Below are 19,647 nucleotides of genomic sequence, written 5' to 3'. Positions count from 1 at the left end.
AATCTTCAGCTAATGTGAATGACTTGGCCATGTAACTCATGTGAGGAAGACTTGCTAGACCCAGCACTGTCCCCATGATTCCTAGGTAAACCCGAGATTTTGATGAGCAATGAGAGGAGTTTTCAATACTCATTTTTCAACATAGGTTTTTGTTGTAGATAAGTACTAGCATGTTAAAAAAAAAATCATGCCAGCTGAACACTTTGTAGCTTTTTGCTTTATGGAAATCAGGCAAAACTCGGCAGTGTTCTCAGAAACCATTATGTGAAGGGACTTGATGGTGATGTTGTCATATTTGTGTGGTGCAAGACCCTGGAAGTGTGTATCATAAACTAGGTGTCATGGCAGCAGGCAATCTGTAGTTATCACAGCAGAGACGAGTTGGGAGAATTTTTCACATTGATTCCAGTGGGCTTTGCATCAGGCAAAACAGACTCGATTCTGGCAAGCAACGAATAGCTTCAGCAGAAATAACCAGTCTGTATTTCAGTGGAAGTCAGGGGGAGATGATGCTATTTGGCAGATATCTGGAGGCACTCTGACCTCCAAAATCAGTCTATCATCATTATGGAGATTAAGAAATTGAGTAAATAAGTCCACTAAAGAGTGTCATTCATGTCTATGGGTTTCACCTATTGCATAAAATGTACCACCTTGCAAAGGAAGGACATTGGTATCTGTCTGGTTGTAAGCAGAGAATATATTTTGAAATAGAAATTTACTGTAGTAATTGCTTCCAATCCATGTAGCTCCCAGAGAGTTTTGAATTTACATTTGTATCCATGAGATTGCTGACTGTGCAGGTGGTCAGGCACTGTCTCCAGACTCTTTCTTCTCCCAGGTGGCATGGAGGCGCTATACGATGTTCAGATCTGCCAGAAAAACCTGTCTCACCCTTCCCCAATCAGTCATAAGAGAAGATACTACATTGCTGCTGAAGAAGTGCTCTGGAATTACGGGCCTGACGGTTATGATAAATTCACTGGGCAGGGTTTGAACGCCACTGGCAGGTAAGATTTCTTGTCAACTCCCATTGTGCTTTAATTTCAGGAGTCTGTGTGCCACTGCCCCAGTGATTCACATGGGCTAGGTCCTGCACTGTCATTAGTTTTAATTGAAGGGGGCAGGGAGGAATGGATTTAAACAGCCTAGTCAGAAAGCTGGATGCATAACTGTGATGTTTCAAGGTGCCTTCTGGAAGCACTTATCTTACTCCATTAAATCCATGGGGAAAGTGAGGCACGCCAAGTTCAACACAGTTAATGACCCTTTATCAAGACTCTTCAGGCAGCTTTCACACTTACAATCAGTGCAGTCCAGAGGTGCCACAGTGGCAGAATTTTCCCCCCTGATATGACTGATGGAGACAATTGCATTATAGTGTCTCCCAGAAAAGCCAACAATGATTAGACAAACATTGTGCACAGTTCTTGCCTAAGGTAAGTTGATATAAATGTCTTCCTAAGAAAATCAGGGTTAAACATAAAAGTCTAATGTACAATGAATGCTCATTTGTTGGCAGAAATACCTTTCTTTGTGTGCTAGAAAAGTGTATGCTGATTAGTAACTTGGGGGGGGGTAATTTCTCCTTTGTCTGGAGTAATAATTTTTTCTGAAATGAAGGGTTCTGCTTGAACTTTCAATTATTTAACCAGTCTGATTTGCTAATTCCACAGTGAATCTGCAACATATTTTACACAAGGGACTGACAGAATAGGAGGGCAGTACTGGAAAGTTCACTATGTGGGATATACTGACGCAACGTTCAGTAAGAAGACTTGGTCAGAGGACATGAAGCACCTGGGAATACTTGGTACAGTGAATATTTTCCCCTCCTGTCATTACGTCAGGTTTGAATGTAGAACCATCGGGACTGAGAGGGGAATTAACTGCAAGCAGCTCTCTCTTCTTTTGGTGGCAGTATGCTGGAGAGCAGTCCTAATACCTTCCCTCACTTTGTTTTTTCAGGCCCTGTTATAAAAGCTGAGGTGGGAGATACAGTACTGGTTACTTTTGCCAACAAAGCCAGAAGAAGCTACAGCATTATGGCCCATGGTGTAAGCTTCAGCAAGCTGTCAGAAGGTGCTCCCTACTTAGATGGTAAGTTTTGGCTGCACTACTGGATCATCACCTCTAGAATACTTGAGCCCAAAAATCTGCTGCTGAGCTGTGCAGGTTTGCCTTTTCATGGATGCTAAGGCACAGAAAGGATGATTTGATTAGTTTGCAAGTAACCTTCATGACACAATCAATGGGACTCCACAGTCTGCAAATGTGATGGTTCTTCTCCTTGGATATGTGCCAGATACGATATCTAAAACTAGCTGAGGCCTATGTTGAACAAAAGTCCCAAGCACAATCCAATTTCTATTAATTCTTATCTAATATTGCTCCATTTCAAGGAGTGGATCTCCTCTGGACACGCTCCAGAAATGATGACTCTCAGGATCTGGAATGATGGCCCTGCTATAGCTATCCACATGTTCTCAGCCGCATCACTCCCAGTTCTCTAATCCAGGCTGGCCATTGCCCTTGCTTTACTGTCAGGATAGTCAGTTTCAAAGGCAGCTTTTATCTGATTTCCCTGGAACATATCACAAAGCAGTGATAATCCTTATTAATTCTCATAGACACATACATGCTGAAATGGAGCATTTATTAAATTCTTTCTCTCATTTTGTGCAAGAACAGGGTCTTATCATCTAAGTTTGACTATTGAATGTTAAATATCATGTTAATTGGTAGGCATCTTTTACAGTCAGTGACAAGAAGGCCCTCTGGAGATGTGATTCTGTCTCCACCAACCACAAAAGTCTAGAGTTTGAGTTAGGGACTAAGCTTGAGATGGCCCAGTTAAGGTGAGGTGAATCCCATTTATAGCATCTACAGAGATAATTCTGTGGTCTCTGAAAAAGTGCATTTTCAGCACTGAAGAGGAACGTACTTTTCTTGTTGCCTAAATTGCTTTGTTTTCACTACAATGCATCAAAAGAAACTCATGGGACATAATCCCTCTTTTGAAAATTGTGCTGAGAGAGAATTAGGTCAACATGTAAAACTCATCATACAACAAGATCAATGCTAAAGGGTTTATTAAATTGTTGTCTCTTGTTCCCGACCTTGTAACTCAACAAATTCGCCAGGAGGCAAAACATAAAAAGCAACTGGCTTGAGTTCAGCCTTGGAGTTATCTGCACAGATCCTAATGCCACCCATGTCAGAGATAGTTCTCCAATGGAAGTGCAGCTTCCTGCTTGCAGAGCTGTTGGGATTTCATTTATCCTGGTAGCAGTCCCTGGTAGCAGTGCCCTTCAGCCCTGCACACTTCTGTGCATAGCAAAATCTACCCAAAACTGCAATTCAGCAGCCAGGTGAGCTGGCACTCCTCTGGGTCTTTAGAGAGAAACCTGACTCTAGATTCATCAATAATCTGTCTGCCCCTTCTTCTCTCCTTTTAACTCTTGTGCCATGGATTTCCATTTCATCTATCTACAGGTGTATACATGCAGAAATCCTGTAGGTATATATGCAGAGCCTGTAAGCTTATGCTGAGGGTAAATAATTTTTCAGAGGCTGTCTAGTGCAGCTTACTCATGTGAAATACTGTAAATAAAAATACTTACATCTAGAGGTATCTGCAGATATATGGGGTTTTTTTCAGTGCTCTCAGGAAATACCCTTTCATGTTGCATTTGGCACTTGTTAGTCTCAGAGAGTTTTTGACTCCAAGTCAATGTCTGCCTCATTGAGGACTGTTGCAGGATGAATCCAGTAGTATTGGATACTGTGCAAGCTATAATCTGTTTTCTATTGCAGTTTGCAGCAAATAGCTATGCTCAGATGCAATACTGCTATTTTCACTTGTGTCTAACTTTCTAAGATTTTCTTGGATTACTAGACACTGAGTGTGCTGAGAAAATATAGATAATGGATGCTTAAGTGTCAAAGACAATCTAAATCCACCCTTTGCATAGCAGCAGACAATGGTCCAAATCCTTTAAAAGTAGCCTCCAACAAAGAACAATATCATCCACTCTGGAGATGCTGACAAAGGCTCCTGTGCATTGCTATAAAATCAAAAAGAAACAATTACCAGGATCAGATTTGTTTTGAATTTCTAAATATGTAACTGATTTGTTGGTTCTTAATGAATAGCAGAGTCTGAGTTTGTGCCACAGATGAATTCCATGATAGGCCAGGTAAGTCACAAACATTAGAGGAATCCATTTAAGCACCAGGATGAGCTCTGCATGTCTTGTCTGATTGAACATAATCCAGATAATCCAACATAGCGTCGGAAGGTGTCTGAGTGGAGCAGCTGAGCTTGTTCTGCGCGGAATTGGCTTGGTTGTCCCCATGGCACAGGCCTCGGGAGAGACTCCAGCTGTGGCGGCAGGGGGGAGCTTCTCCGCAGAAATCTGTAGCTATGCCCAGCTTCAATCTAACTCTTGTAGTCAGGGAGACAAAGCCTTCCTGTAATCTTGGTGCATCTCAACTTTGTCTCTCCAGGCTACCTGAAGCCAGGAGCCCACGTCAAGCCAGGTGAAACCTTCACGTACAAATGGAGGGTGCCTGAAAATGGAGGTCCAACAGAGAGTGACCCCCCGTGCCTGACCTACCTGTACTACTCAGCCACTGATGCTGTCAAGGACACCAACTCTGGCCTGGTGGGACCTTTGCTGGTCTGTCGGAAGAACACCCTGAATCACGACGGGACACAGGTGCCCAATGGGAATGTCTGCTTGTCCCTAAGAGCAGGGTGGTGCACTGGGGGCTCCCATACAGGCCATTTGCCCAGTTCCCAGCTCTGCTTACAAAGATTAAATAAATGTTACTCCTCAGGGTAAAAGCTGATCTAAGGGGATGGTTAAGAAGACAAAATCACCATTCCCTAATATCCTGGCTCTTCCTTAGCTTTTCTGTCTTTTGCATGCAAATAATAACTCTTTTCACACTCCGTAAAGGACACTCTATTCAGCCTTCTGGCTGATGAAAAGGTGCCAATTCCTGTCTCTGTGCAGACTTAGTATGAAAGTGGCTTCAGGGAAAAGAAAGCTTTGTTGTAAAAACCTATTCATTTCTATTGAATAGACTTTTTTTAATGTCTTGTCTTCCCCCTCCTCTACAGAAAGGAATAGACAGAGAATTTTACCTCCTCTTTTCAATCTTTGATGAGAATGACAGCTGGTATCTGAACAAGAATATTGAAGCCTTTACTGGAGACCCAACAAAAGTGGATGAAAATGATGCTGATTTCATGGAATCCAACAAAATGCATGGTACAAAATATCTAATATCTGTTAATGATATCTTTTATTCAATCATATTAGGAAGATGAGTTGGTTTTATCATTCATAGCCTTCTGAGCTGCACTGGAGAGTGAGCTGGAAAGCTGTCAGTCAACTTATGGCCAGCTCCTGATGCCCTTGGAGTGCACATTGAAACTCCAGTCACAATGGCCATGAGTGCATCCATCTACAAATACATTTGGAAAAAGGGAACAGAGCAGTGATTTTAGATACAATACTTAGTTCTGTAAAAAGGCACAATGCCAGAGACAGGTGCAGAAGAAGCCAACACTCACTAGTGATTTAAATTTCACTGCTGGCCTTGGCACTGACTCATGCAGTAAAATCTACCTGCCCTGCTGGGCAGTGACCACCTCTGAAAGAGGAGACACAAAGACTAGGGGATTGGCCAAAAATATTTTACAACATCATTTCTGGATGCAAGTATCTGACTTCAGCACGGATCTCCTCCAAGGTATCCCTGGGATGATAAACTTGAGCAAATCACATAACCTACCTTTTCTTTACATATATATTTTTAGAGAACTCAGGGGCTTTCTGGAACTGTCTATTTTATTCTTCTTCTATGAGATGGAACTACCATACTGAAGTTTTGTTCTTTTATAGCATCTTTCATACATTGATCACAGAGAACAATTTGAGTATTAGGGAGTTTTGCCTTATAACACCCTTGTAACTCAGACTCTTTATGGCCCTCTCCATAGCCTTAATGGTGTGGTTATTCATTCTCCAGGCTGAAAGGAGGTACCAAATTTGTACACTTGGCTGGTGTCTGGGAGGTACACTCAAAAGCTCAGAGGAGGAGTGCTACATCACAATAGCAGAGAGCTATTACAAGATTTTACAGGCTAAAACCAAAGAGGTAGAAGTTATGAGTTTATAGGAATAGCACTTAGATGTTAATTTGGTGTCCTCCAATCCTACTTTTGCTTCACAAAATGCCCCTTTAGTGACTTGCTGAGTCGTGAGTCTTTGGCCAGGTGGGTGGTAGGAGGTTCTGTAATGCATTCTTGTGGACCTGCTGCTAACCATGATTTTTTTCCTTCTTCTCCAGCTGTCAATGGCTACTTGTATGGCAATCTGCCAGGCCTGACCATGTGCAAGAATGACAAGGTCTCCTGGCACCTCATTGGGCTGGGCAGTCACTACGACATGCATGGGGTTCATTTCCAAGGAAATACCATCGACTTGAGAGGGACAACAAGGGATGGGCTGGCCTTGTTCCCTCATTTATCAGGGACAGCACTAATGCAGCCAGACCGTGTGGGTATGTTCATGAACTGATTTTGGTTGTGTGGCACTTGCAGATACCAGTGAGCCAAAATAACAGTGAGACAGTGAGATGTTCTGCTCTGCACAAGGAGGCTGAAAGCCAGGAGAGAGACACTGGGGACCTGGCATAGCTGAGAATTCAGGCTGGATTAATTTTCTGGGAAGGTGTATATATTCATGTACACCAAAAACCAGAGGCTTTAATGACTTAGGGATGGGTAGAGCAGCAGGCAGAGAGATAGATAACAGGATGCTCATAGAATTTCATAATTCTCCAAACAGACATTTTTAGAAAAGCAAATTCATTGCCAACTGAATAGTCAGCATCATTTAAGGTATTTTAGGACTTCAACAAAGCTTTTCAGTAATAGTCTTTAAGAGTTTCTTCAGAAGCTTATACATTAAAGGTACTTTTAAATCTCATGGGTAATCCAGTGATTCATACTTCAAACCAGGAGAGTGTGAGTTGTTTTCTGGAGACACCAAATAATCTTCGTCATATAAAGTACAACATTACCTTGCTTTGTATTGATGCAACTCTGTGTAAATTAATAGAGTCATCAGGGTTGTACAAAGCTATGTCAAGGGCCATCCATGGCCAGGGCACCTGATAGAAATGTACATTGGAGTTGTGTATGTGCCAGGTTAGACCTCTGTTGCAGATGCTGCAAGACAACTGAAATTTTTCTAACACAAATCCCAAACATTTCCACCATCTGTCATGAAACTGCATTGTAGATCTCACACAAAACAATTATTCTAAGAGATTATTAATTCTTGGCTAACCTTTTACCAGCAATAACATAAATTGAATGAATTATCAGATCTTTACAATAGTCAATGCTTGTGATTTTAGTTTAATTACATATTATTTTATCTCTTTAATCACTATTGCCTCTGAGGTGCAAGAAATAGACTGAGAACTACTCTGGACAGGGCTATACTTTTAATTTTGATTCTATCACTGACTCACATACAAAGCAGCTGTGAAAGTGCTTTTCTCCTTCACACACTGCTAGCAGGTGGAGCTGTACAGGACAACATTACAGTCAGCTTCTGCATGAGTAAATGGGCAGGAGAGAAGGAGAGTATAAAGGCATGCCTGTATCATGGGTCTGTATCTGTATTGCAGAGCCCTTCTTCAGCCTGATTACACCAGACAAACTGCAGGGGCTCCATGGAGAGTCCCTTGCACTGAAGGCTGGTAAAGTGGCTCTATGCTCAGGGACAAGGAACCAGCATCTCTGAAACACACCCCTTGTTTCTCCATGCCTTCACTGAGTTTTGCAATGAGTGCTTCCTCCTCCTCTTCCTGTGCTCCTCGTGGGCATGTCTGCAGCATGGGCTCGCTGGCAGTGAGGCTTGCTGGCAAGCTTATTCCTGCTGCCAGACACCCAAGTGCTTTTCAGAGTTTCCTTGGCCGAGCTGATCTAACCGAGCTGATCAAATAGTTAGAAGTAATTTATGGTGATTTTTGAGCAAAGATGGAGCAGGCTGGTTTTTCCTATGGAGCAAAACAAGGTCAGGTCCTGCTGGGTCCTGCACTTGGCTCACAATAATCCCATGTAATGCCAAAGACTGCAGACAGAGTGTCTGGGAAACATCTCAGCAGAAGAGGACCTGGAGGTGCTGGACAACAGCAGCTGAACATGATCCAGAGTGTGCCCAGGTGGCCAAGAAGGCCAATGCCATCCTGGCCTGGATCAGCACTGGTGTGGCCAGCAGGAGCAGGGCAGGGATTGTCCCCCTGTACTCAGCTCTGGTGAGACCACACCTCCAATTCTGTGTTCAGTTCTGGGCCCCTCAGTGCAAGAAGGACATTGAGGGGCTGGAGCGTGTCCAGAGAAGGGCAACAGAGCTGGGGAAGGGTCTGGAGCACAAGTCTGGTGAGGAACAGCTGAGGGAGTGTTCAGCCTGGAGAAAAGGAGGTTCAGAGGAGTTGTTCTCACTCTCTATAACTACCTGGGTGCTAGTCTCCTCTCCCAAGGGGTACCAAGTGACAGGAAAAGAGGAAATAACCTCAGGTTGCATCAGGGAGTTTTAGTTCATTGGAGCAGGCTGCCCAGGAAGTGGTAGAGTCACAATCCCTGCATGTATTTAAAAGACTGTCGAGATGGCATTTAGGGATATGGTTTAGTGGTACACTTGGCAGTGCTGGGTTAATGGTTGGCTTGGTAATCTTGGAGGTCTTTTTCAGCCTAGAATATTCTATCATTCTATTTAAACATCCTCTTGCTTGACTTTCCATACAGCATTATACATTAGGATTATCTGAGGACAGATCAGAGATGTACACAGGACCTAATTTGTCAGGATGCTTCTTAGGTTTTTAAATTGCTTAAATGTCGTGTGCTTTTCTTTCCAGGCACGTTCAAAGTGGTTTGCAGGACTTTTGATCACTTTGTTGGTGGGATGAAGCATCTCTACGAGGTCAGCAGCTGCCGCAGCCCCAGTGGAGCCCAGCAGCAGCGTGGAGCCATGAGGGTCTATTACATTGCTGCAGAGGAGGTGGAATGGGACTATGCCTCAAATAAGAGCTCAGCACCAAAGGTTTACAACATCAGCAGCTATGAGGAAAGGTACCCAACCCAAAAAACTATTGTGGGCACAAGACACACTCACAGTGGAGGGGAAACTTTGAAGCACCATTTCATGATGCCAACCTTGTATTTTTAGGAGGAACTCTTTACCAAACATAATATGATAAAATGTATTTACAAAGTCACAGCCTCTCAGTTTAGACTAGTTCATAGGCACCAGTTTCAAATGCTTTCATTTCAGAGTGTCTTGTAATGCTGTTGAATTCAAGAAGGCCTCCAAGTTTGTGTTCCAGCCCTGGCTCAACCTTACAATGATGCCCCCCAACCGTCTTCTCTCCCTTACTCTTCCCAGCCTTGCCATCCCAGACTTTTGGTTTTCGTAGAGGAGAAAGGCACCTGTTCCAGATGTGAGCTCCTGTAGGCAATGCAATGCAGATGCATGATGAGGGTGCTGAGTCTGGTTTCCTGCAGCATGGTAGCCCCTAGATCCCCTGAGAAGATCAGAACATAAGTAACCCTGCAACTGAATCACTCCACTGTGTGAGGAATAAAAAACTTGTGAAAAAAATACACATTCCAGATCATATTGCATAGTCTGGTCTCTGAGGAGACTTTGGTGAAATCAATAACGAACTTATGTCAAAAATAAACCTTAGAAAAGCATCTGTGAAAGTGCTTCTTGTACAGAGGAAGAGGAGTCTGTAAAAAATACACCTGAAGAGTCACAGGTGATGATGTGAGTTTAAAGAAAACATAAACTCCACTACTGTCAAAGGCTGCTGTTGCACACACAGCTCACTACACAGTAAGCAGTATCCCTGGGGCAAAACCAGTGTTTTTGTTTTATTTAGTGTATTGTGAGCCAGCCTTGCAACTCCCATGCCAGGGGCACCCCGGAGTTGAGCTGCCAGGAGGCGGCTGCTCGCAGAGAGGGTGAAGGCTCAGCTGCACAGCGGCTTGTGAGTGTCCTCTGCCGGCGAGCCAGCCCTCTGGGATCCCATGGGAGCAGCAACGCACTAGGGAAACCTGGAAAGGATCCTCTTCCCGGTGCAGAATGAAAATACATTTCTCCTTTTATCATCATGCTGGGAAAGCATCCAGCGTGGGCAGTGCACAGCAGCAGGAGGGAAGGGTGAAACAGCTCCCTCTTATCTCAGATGATGGATCACATTTGTTTTCAGAGGTCGAGCTTTGTTTATCATCTTCCTGTGGCTATTAGCCAAGATAGCAAAAGCAGCCATCATGATAGAAGGATTCAGGTTTCCAGGGACAGGCAGTATTGTTATTGGAGTGAACAATGCTGCTGGAGAGGGCAGCTAAAACCACTCTCATCTCACACTTTACCCCTACTCCAGCTCTGGTGAAGGATTTGTGTTCCCAAAATTCTTGGAGAGTGCATCTTATCCTCAGCTTTACCTGTTTGAAGAGGGTGTGCATTCAGTAAGGATTATCACTCTTGTTATTTGCTATTCAAAACCTCCTGCATCTCTCAGGGCCTTCACATCCATCAGCACATTGGATCAAGCTGTATATTCTCATTGAATCTCTTGTGAATAGCACAACAGTTACTAGCTTTCAGCTATGTACACTTTGGTGCTTTTATTGCATTTTATTTTGCAGCTATGGGCATGTTTTTCTGGGCCAAGCAGAGGACCTGATTGGTTCAAAATACAAGAAGGTTGTTTACAGGGAGTACACAAGTGGCAACTTCACACAGCGCAAAGTGAGGACAGAAGAGGAGGAACACTTGGAAATCCTGGGCAAGTAGCTCTCATGTCTCACAGACCAAGCTGTGCTCAGAGAGAGGATTGCTTTCCAAAAACTATGTTTTCTAGCTTTATTAAGATGGAAAATATGGAACAGTGACGCCTATTCCAGGTGTCAGTTATTTTACATGCTATTTATATAACTGCTAGTGTAAAGATCTTTTCCAAATTAAAGAATTAATTCTTGAACATGAATAAGGAGTATCCTAAGGAGTGCTATAATGGCAATTCCAGGATTCACTTTAGCTTCAGAGCTTGTAACATAGGGGAGACTCTTGCAAACAGATTAAGATAACATTAAGGAGATGGATTTGTGTTTGCAATTGGCAAGACGTAATTATTCCCATTGTAAAATAACCATCAGTTCAGGTTTTTTATGGGGTGAAAAGCAGGCAACAACTGGTCATAGAATAGTCATAGAGTTTTAGAATATCATGAGTTGGAAGATCATCAATGTCCAACTCCTGGCCCTGCATGACTCACACCCTGTTCCTGACAGTGCTGTCCAAATGCTCCTTGAACTCTGTCAGGCTCAGTGCTGTGTCCACTTCCCTGAGGAGCCTGTTCCAGTGCCCAACCACCCCCTGGGTGGAGAACCTTTTCCTAATACTAAAACTAAGCCTCTCCTGATACAATTTCATACTCTTCCCTCAGGATAACCTTCTCAGGAATATGTTTACAATTTCCTTTTCTGAAGGACAATAACATTTTGAAAATTCAAAAGCCATCCTCAGGAGTTTTCCTTAGAAAACAGCTGTTCAAAGACCTGTCTTCAGAGAGAACAATTCTCTTCATTGACTGAAAAGGGATTATTTGTACATACGGAGCTTTTAATCAGCTGAGATAATACAATTTCTAAGGCTTTCCTGGAAGAATAGAAAAGCCCAATGATTTTGATAGAAACCTTGGCTCTACTCCCAGGCCAAGCTATTGAAAGTTTGTTGAATTCAGAAAAGCAGCATTAAACACTGGCATCTCCTGTTTGAATTCAGGGCCACTACTCCATGCCGAGGTCGGTGACTCCGTACTGATCGTATTTAAGAACAAAGCCAGCAGGCCTTACTCAGTAAGTGCACATGGTATAGAAGAGGTTGGTTGTGAAGAGCAGCCTGAGACTCCAATTACCCTCCCTGGTAAGGCTCCCTTTTTTTCTTTTCCCCCCCTTCTTTTCTTTGAGCTACAAAGGCTGTATATAAAAGCATTTTAGCACATTAACGATAATCTCTCTTTCAAACTTGCCCAGATCTATATGTTCTCCCAGGCACAATATGCTCAATGCTTATTCAGCTACAGTTCTGAGTTTCTAGACATGTAGGTTCTTGACCAAGTGAGCATGTTTGGGCAGAGAATAAGCCTTCATTCCTATCAGGGGTAGAAACAGGAATGTAAAACCACTAGACAACGTCCAAAAGAGAGAGAAGCAGGCCCATAATCACGGCAAGAGAAATGTAAGCCAGTGCTGCATTTGGCTCCAAACTGACACTCTAACAATGTTTTAAAAACTTTCAAATTCAGAGGTAAGAATTGCAGATGTTAATATTAACTCTGCCTCTCTCAAGCTACAGAGAATTGGCATTTGCATTCAGAGTCGTGCATAAAATGCCAAACATAGCTGTCATGTGAATTAATAACCTTTGAAAAGTGTACCAAATATGCCTCAGTTTCTAGTGAGGAAAACAGTAGATAATAGTTTTTCATATAGAAAAATTCCTGTTTAATTCCTGCTTTATTCCTGTTTAACTTTTTGAACTTCAATTTTTTATTGGGTTTATGTTCTAAGTAGGACATCAAAACCAGGCATAGCAATCAATCCAAAACGTACCCACCTTTGCTTTCCAACACCCATGCAAATTTTTTTGGCGGTATTTGTGAACTCCAGTGTGAAACTAAATGTAAAGAAATTTTGATGTAATAAAGCTCTTTGCAAGCTGAAATTTCTTTCCTGTGAGCAGCCGTGTTGGTAAAATACAAATACACAGAAACTCATGCCCAAATGTGAGCCAGCATCTGCCTTGCTGCAGTTTGGTGAATGTATACCTGAGATTAATACATGGGGGAGGGGAAAGAAAAGGAACTGGTTTATATACAATTCCTTTGTTTTGTAATTTGCTCCATGATGATGTTGACACTGTTCGGCTGGCATTTGAGATGTAACAAGGGGAACACTACTGTTATGTCTCCTGTGTCCACATGGGAGCAGGCTTGGGATGAGTTAGATGAGGGAAGGTGTCTGTGTTGGAGAGCAAGCCAAAAGCATTCTTCAACAGGATCTAAGGATTGACTTTTCCTTAGGAGTTTGGAAAGAGCAGTTAACATAGAAATGAAATCCCTGAAAATAAGAAAAATTTCTGGGCACCTCAGTCCCCACCAGCATCATCTAGAAATCCTCACTGTCTTTCTTCCTAGGCCAGGCTGGACTGCTCACCCCAAACTTGCCAAAGACTGTCTAATTCTACTAAATCCTAAATCAGTCATCAGACAGATTTGCATCCTGACAAACTGTGCTCCTGAGAGCACTGCCAGGTCCTAAAGAAACTGTGGGGGGCATGGTAAATAGATGCAGAAAGCATATCCATAGCAACCTATGCTAGACCAGCTCTCATCTGCCACAGCTTTGTTCTCTCCCTGGCCATTCTTCCAATTACCCAGAAGGAAAAAAGGGAGAAAACATCAATTTTCCTCATGTTTATAGCTTTTTTCAGGGGTTATGGCTTATTTGAACTTCAAAGATCAGTCTTCAATGCCTTCTGAAGTGTGTCAGCTTTAAGTAGGGTAGAGCATTTTTTTCCATCTACAGCCTCCAAACATCCTGAGCTGAGGAGGAAAAAGCAAGGAAGGGGTGGAGGACCATGACCAGCCTCCCTTCTCAGATCACACCTTCTAAAAAGAGGTGATGACATGTAGATTAGATACAGGTGGATAAGAAACATTTCCCTGGTCTCCATGTCTCCATGACATGGTCTTAATGTCTCCATGACATGATGCTTATTCTGTAAGAGTAAATGATATTGCAATACTTACATGAGACCCATCTCATATTGTATGAGAGTTGAAAGTCATCACTTTTTTGTTTTTGTAGTTGCTACTGTACAATTAAAACCCACTGCTGCATGATGCATGAGCAGTGTAGTGGCTCAGTGATACAAGAACTAGGCTCAGACATTTCCCAACCCTTTAAGCTTGAAAACTCTCCTTGCCTAGATGCTCACAGCCATTGGCAGCTGTTGTGCTGTAGCTGTACTAAAACCATGGTTCTGTGATTTCCTGGTTTTAACCTGACTCACAGCATGTCCCACGATGCTCTTGGCTGTTGTCACCCTGAAAGACTTTTGGGACAGAGACTGCTTGGTTCAACACTTTCTCCACCACTTAAAGGGGCAAGGTGTTGACCACATCTTGGTCTCCTACCCTTTCCTGAAGTACCAGCAAAAAAGCAAAGCAGGGAAACACAGCATAGGCATTTCATCTGAATGCAGATGTTTGTGTTCGGTGCAGAGAAATGATCCTCACTCAAATAGATCATTTTCTCATCCATTTGTTACAGTTTTTTTAAAATCAGAGGCCAGGGAATTTCTGTATAGGGAGGATGTGGCACAGATGATGACATTTCAGGAGGGATAGAGGTTCTCTGCTAATTGCTGTGGAGCAAGGTCCTATCTGGAAGATGAAAGAACCCCCCTGCTCCCCCCAGACAGCAGGTTGGTACATATCCAGCTCTCCTATCCAGGCCCACAGCTGACACACTTCTGCAGCACCCTCTACAAAATCCCAGTGGCAACTGCCACTTCTTTTTGTCCTCTTCAATTGAGAAGGTCCAAGAAACATTTTCTGGGCTTGGCTCCCAATGCCTCATCTGACCTTAATTATCAGCAGCCTAGATCATTGAATTACTGCAGGTTTTTTGCCAAAGATGAAGAGTCCTGTTTGTAAACTTCCTTCTGTGGGATGCCACTTTTGTCAGAATCATTTGCAGATCTTTATTTCTGGAGCAATCTGCCCTCACTAACACCACTGGAACCTCACCGACCTCCTGGAAGGCAGAATCATATCCCTATCCCATTGCTGCATGCTTCCACAGGTAGTTTTGATGCAGACAGTTTTTTGATGAGAAGGATAGGAGGTCTGAGTTAGATACCATTCAAAGCTTCTAATACTTAGCTGCTCAAGGTAAAATTGTTCTCTCTCTGTTTCAGGGGAAATAAACACCTACAGGTGGAACGTCCCAGAACGATCCGGTCCTGGCAAAACAGATCCAAATTGTATCACTTGGGTTTATTATTCAACAGCAAATTTTGTTAAGGTAACCCAGAAATGGCCATTAAAGCTTGCATTGCTTTGGCTAACATGTCGTGACTTCTGTAATGTTTATGAAAGGATCCTGCTTCTCAGCTGGGAGAGGACCACAGGCTAGAGACACCATTTACAGAGCTAGATGCATTGAACTCTTAACCAACAGTTGCACACGCCTGGGTAATTTAAGCTACAGAAATCCCAAGGCATACACCACAGTAATGTGATTTCCTCCTTAAAGAACAGTAGAGGGGATTTGGGGTAAAGACAAAACATTACACAAAATCACAGAATCACAGAATGAGTAAGGTTGAAAGGGACCACTGGATGTCATTGCTTTGGTATATTAACAGAGAGACACACAGAGAAAGAAGTTTTTAATTAGACTGATTTTTTCTCATCTGATAGGAAAAAGCAATTTAATCTTCAGTTAATCTGTATCTATTTCATAACTGGATGAAATGAAAATCTGTAATGCATATGTTTATTTTATTTCAGGACACGTACAGTGGTCTGATTGGGCCTCTTGTAGTTTGTAGAAAAGGAACTTTAGATGAAAGAGGTCTGAGGAAAGACATCGATCGTGAATTTACTCTTCTATTTATGGTGTTCGATGAAAATGAATCCTGGTATTTGAAAGAAAATATTGAAACATACCTTCATAAGAATCCTGATGATTTTAATTCCACTGAGAACTTTGAAGATGGCAACAGCAAGCATGGTATGTAGGCCTCGGCAGCAGCAGCCAAGAGGAAAGATGTTTATTTTTCACAGCCCTTTTAGGGACACATTGGACTCAGCCTGCAGTTACCCAGCCATGTGACAACTTCATAAACTGCAATGCTGGAAACAAAAAGATTTCACATGGCCCAGCCAAGATATTTTTCTAACAAGATAGTTTACTCTTACACTTTTGGGAAAAGACTGCCCTGCCAGGATTCCCTTGTCATTTGTGAGCTGTGTCCCTGCCAGGCTTGTTTTTTATGAGCATAGGGATGATATTTTAAAACTGTGGCTGTATTTGCAGCCAGTCCAGGAGCCAGGCTGAATAGACTGGATGGGGACACACACAGCCCTGGCAAAGCAAACTTTTCTCTCTGCAGCTGGTATCCATTTTAGGCAACAATTCTATTCCCTCTTTTTCCATGTAGCTTCTCAGCATAGATCCAGTTTGCTCAGGAGTTCAATCTCAACCAGTAAAAAAACAGTTTGATGCTCTGTAAGACAGAAAAAATGTTTGTTGATGTATACTTACACAATTTGGAAACTGAAACAAAAGTATGACTGTCTCCCTGCAGCGGCAGTGGTCACTGGGGACAGCATTTGTCCTGACCACACATGCCTGTCCCCTCTCTGCCTGAGCACTCCTTCTACCCTCAAAGTGCAAAGGGTGCCTGGAGTAGAGGTTATAATCACCCATACCATGGCCAAGTATTAATCATTCCTATTTTTGTCATTCTTCCAGCAATCAATGGGAAGATTTACAACAGTCTCTTGGGTCTAACGATGAATGAAGGTGATAGGACAAACTGGTATTTGATAGGAATGGGCAATGAAGTGGATATCCACACAGTTCACTTCCATGCACAGACCTTCATCTTCAAGGTTGGTAAAATAAATCAAAATAAAACTTTTATAATCTTATGGTAAATTTATGAGAAAAACAAACAAAAAATTTTCCATATTTCCAGCCTGGTTTTGTCACTTAGGCACAGAGCCCTGGGCTGGTGCTGAGGTGGGTGGGAGTTTTGCATTTGAAGGAAATACATAATAAATGAGATACTTGCAAAGCTTCTATTACCCTAGTAGAGGACATGCTTAGGTGGGTTAAAATATATGATTACCCATAGGTGTGAGGGAAAATACAGGGAGGAGATTAGAGTTAGGCCAGGTTGGAGTACGGTTTTATGCTGTGACAGTTTGCCACTGGCAGGACTACCTGAAAAATATTTCAAAGAAACACCTTTTCTCAGCCAAAAGCTGGAGTCAACAGAAGCGGTCTGCTTTTGTACAATGGATCAAATGAGAGGTGTCCACAGACCTCAGTTTCTCTGGATGATGCTCACTAGAAATGTACAAGAAGCATTTGATCTGCCTTAAGGAGCTGGAATTATGACTGGAATATTTCAGTGCCCATGGGGCAGTATTTGAGGCATGACTCTCACAATTCTGGTTTGCTTTGCCACAGACAGATAAGGACCACAGAGGAGATGTATATGACCTTTTCCCTGGGACTTTCCAGACAGTTGAACTCGTAGCAGAAAACCCTGGGACGTGGCTTCTGCACTGCCACGTGGCCGATCACATCCATGCTGGCATGGAGACAACCTACACCATCAATAAATCAGGTGCAGTATCAGAAACATGCCAGGACTCAGAGGTGGTATTGCAGCACATTTGGATGGAAGGCATGGATGAAAGGAAGAGAGCTCACCTGTGCACTGGTGGGAAGCACCTGCACTGCCATGGCCAGTTAGCAGTGATAAGAGACAGGACAAACACCCCTGGTGACATGGCAATCTTTGGTGCACTTTGCTGCAACTTGAAACCAGCTGGTGATTCACAAGTGCCCTTCTGAGACAGTGGCAGCCTAGGGACCATTTGTCCTTCACAGGTGGCACAGAAAACATCTGCAAAGCTGTTGTTCAGCCGTTTTGCCTCACTGTGCAGGACGGTTTACAGTCTGGCATAGTGCTGGTTCCTTCCTGTGAGCCATGATGACTTGCAGAGCTGTTTGGGCTCCTCCATGCACAGGCAGACACCAGCTGGGATAAAAGGAGCTCCAGAAAATGGTTGTTCATTTTGGAGAGAGTCCCTGTAAGATCTATGTATTGGATAAGTGGGTCCTAGTTACTCCAAACGAGCTACAGCTGTGAAGTCCTTAGTTGGGCAGCAGCTGTAGCTCGTGAAGGTAACTGGAATAAAAAGGCGTGGGTTGAGAGCCTAGGAGGAGTTCCTGTGGAAGCCATGAGGAACTGGGCTATAGAGAAGAACTGCATGGTAGAAAACCAGCCAAGAAGGTACGAGACTTTAGAAATATGATTGCAAGTATGGGACTCTAGAAATATGATAATAACAGCAAGATAACAACAGTTCATCTTGTCCAAGAAATAGGTGATCTCTTGACTAAGAAAAGTTGGCAAACTTTTTGAGTGGTGCCAGTTTCTTCCAACACATGTAAGCGAAGCTGAAAGTGTTTTGTGAGCCTCTCCCCATCACATTACTTCACTAAACATCTGGATCCGGCATCTAGGTCCTCACTGTGCTGGCTACACTCCTCTACAAGAGTTGAAACAGGTGTGCCAGTAGGCACACCTCATACCTATAACCCTGTAGCAGCATGATGACAAATGTAGATGCCAAATGTAGCCAAAATACTCCTTCCGTGGATATAATGATTTTATTTGATTACACATATTCATGTGGGCTGTGAGATTTTAAATGGACAAGCAAATGCAGAACTGAATCATGGAATGGTTTGGGTTGGAAGGAACCTTAAACATCATCTTGTTCCAACCCCCCTGCCATGGACAGGGACACCTTCCACTAGACCAGGTTTTCTTCAAGGCCCCATCCAGCCTGGCCTTGCACGCTTCCAGGAATGGGGCATCCACACCTTCTTTGGGCAACCTGTGCCGGTGCCTCACCACACTCATTAAAAATGTGTTCCTTATGTCCCACCTAAATGTACCCTCTTTCAATTTAAAAGTTACCCCTTGTCCCATCACCACAGTAAGTAGTGGAGTAACAGAGATGCCTACAGAGAAGGGGAATGTTGCCCATGGAGCTGCTCAGAGGAACAGTTGTGATGATCTAATGACAATTCCTGTTCAGATCAACAAGGTAGAAATAATGAAATCAAGTCAACTCTAATTTTTCAAAAGACAAAAAAAATATTTATTAAGGCTTCCAACTTAACTATGCTTTTTTTCACCCTGAGAAGGGCGACGAGAGTGGGAAGTTCCTTCAGAAGGAGGACACACAACTGGAACATACAATAAAACTACTGCAACAAATGAAACCACTGGAAAGGGTAAAGATTTTTTTAAATGCCATTTAAAACTCTTCAGATTCATGTGCAGATTTCTCATTAACAACTCTCTTTTAACAGATTATGACAACAAAGTGGGCAAATTTTTCGGCAAAACTTTGAGTCCCGGAGAAGCCAGCCTGATACTCGCAGCTTTTTTTTGCATTGGACTTGTTCTACTGTCAACAGCATTAATCTTCTTCTGCTTCGTCACCCACCAAGGAAATAGAATCCATTACACAGCTCTGGATGATAAAAGTGCACTTCTGGCAGATTCCCTGTAAATCCCCACTTTTAATATCATTCACAGGCACTCACTGGATTTCACAACATAGAACCATAAAACCTTTAAGTTTGGAGAACACCTCTAAGATCACTGAGTCCAACCATAAACCTAACACTGCCAGGCAACATGCTGCTAATAAAACTGGAGCAGGGCA

At 42.9% G+C, this 19,647-nt stretch overlaps 1 protein-coding gene across 1 annotated transcript in view; it reads left to right on the top strand.

Annotated features, from left to right (window-relative positions):
• HEPHL1 (hephaestin like 1) overlaps positions 1–19,647 on the top strand; it is a 32,599-nt gene extending 12,952 nt beyond the window's left edge. Inside the window, exons 6-20 of the mRNA XM_064718866.1 lie at positions 842–1,010; positions 1,677–1,813; positions 1,969–2,100; positions 4,510–4,721; positions 5,129–5,279; positions 6,364–6,576; positions 8,947–9,160; positions 10,742–10,881; positions 11,880–12,020; positions 15,081–15,187; positions 15,676–15,898; positions 16,643–16,786; positions 17,370–17,525; positions 19,121–19,210; positions 19,289–19,647. Of these exons, the coding sequence (XP_064574936.1) occupies positions 842–1,010; positions 1,677–1,813; positions 1,969–2,100; positions 4,510–4,721; positions 5,129–5,279; positions 6,364–6,576; positions 8,947–9,160; positions 10,742–10,881; positions 11,880–12,020; positions 15,081–15,187; positions 15,676–15,898; positions 16,643–16,786; positions 17,370–17,525; positions 19,121–19,210; positions 19,289–19,491 (2,432 nt within the window). The 3' untranslated portion in view covers positions 19,492–19,647. The remainder of the gene's footprint in view (positions 1–841; positions 1,011–1,676; positions 1,814–1,968; positions 2,101–4,509; positions 4,722–5,128; positions 5,280–6,363; positions 6,577–8,946; positions 9,161–10,741; positions 10,882–11,879; positions 12,021–15,080; positions 15,188–15,675; positions 15,899–16,642; positions 16,787–17,369; positions 17,526–19,120; positions 19,211–19,288) is intronic.

Source organism: Zonotrichia leucophrys, chromosome 1 (genome assembly GCF_028769735.1).
Source record: "Zonotrichia leucophrys gambelii isolate GWCS_2022_RI chromosome 1, RI_Zleu_2.0, whole genome shotgun sequence".
In the NCBI taxonomy this organism is placed as follows: Eukaryota; Metazoa; Chordata; class Aves; order Passeriformes; family Passerellidae; genus Zonotrichia; species Zonotrichia leucophrys.
Note: the sequence above shows the minus strand (reverse complement) of the source record. Positions and strands in the feature narration are given on the sequence as shown.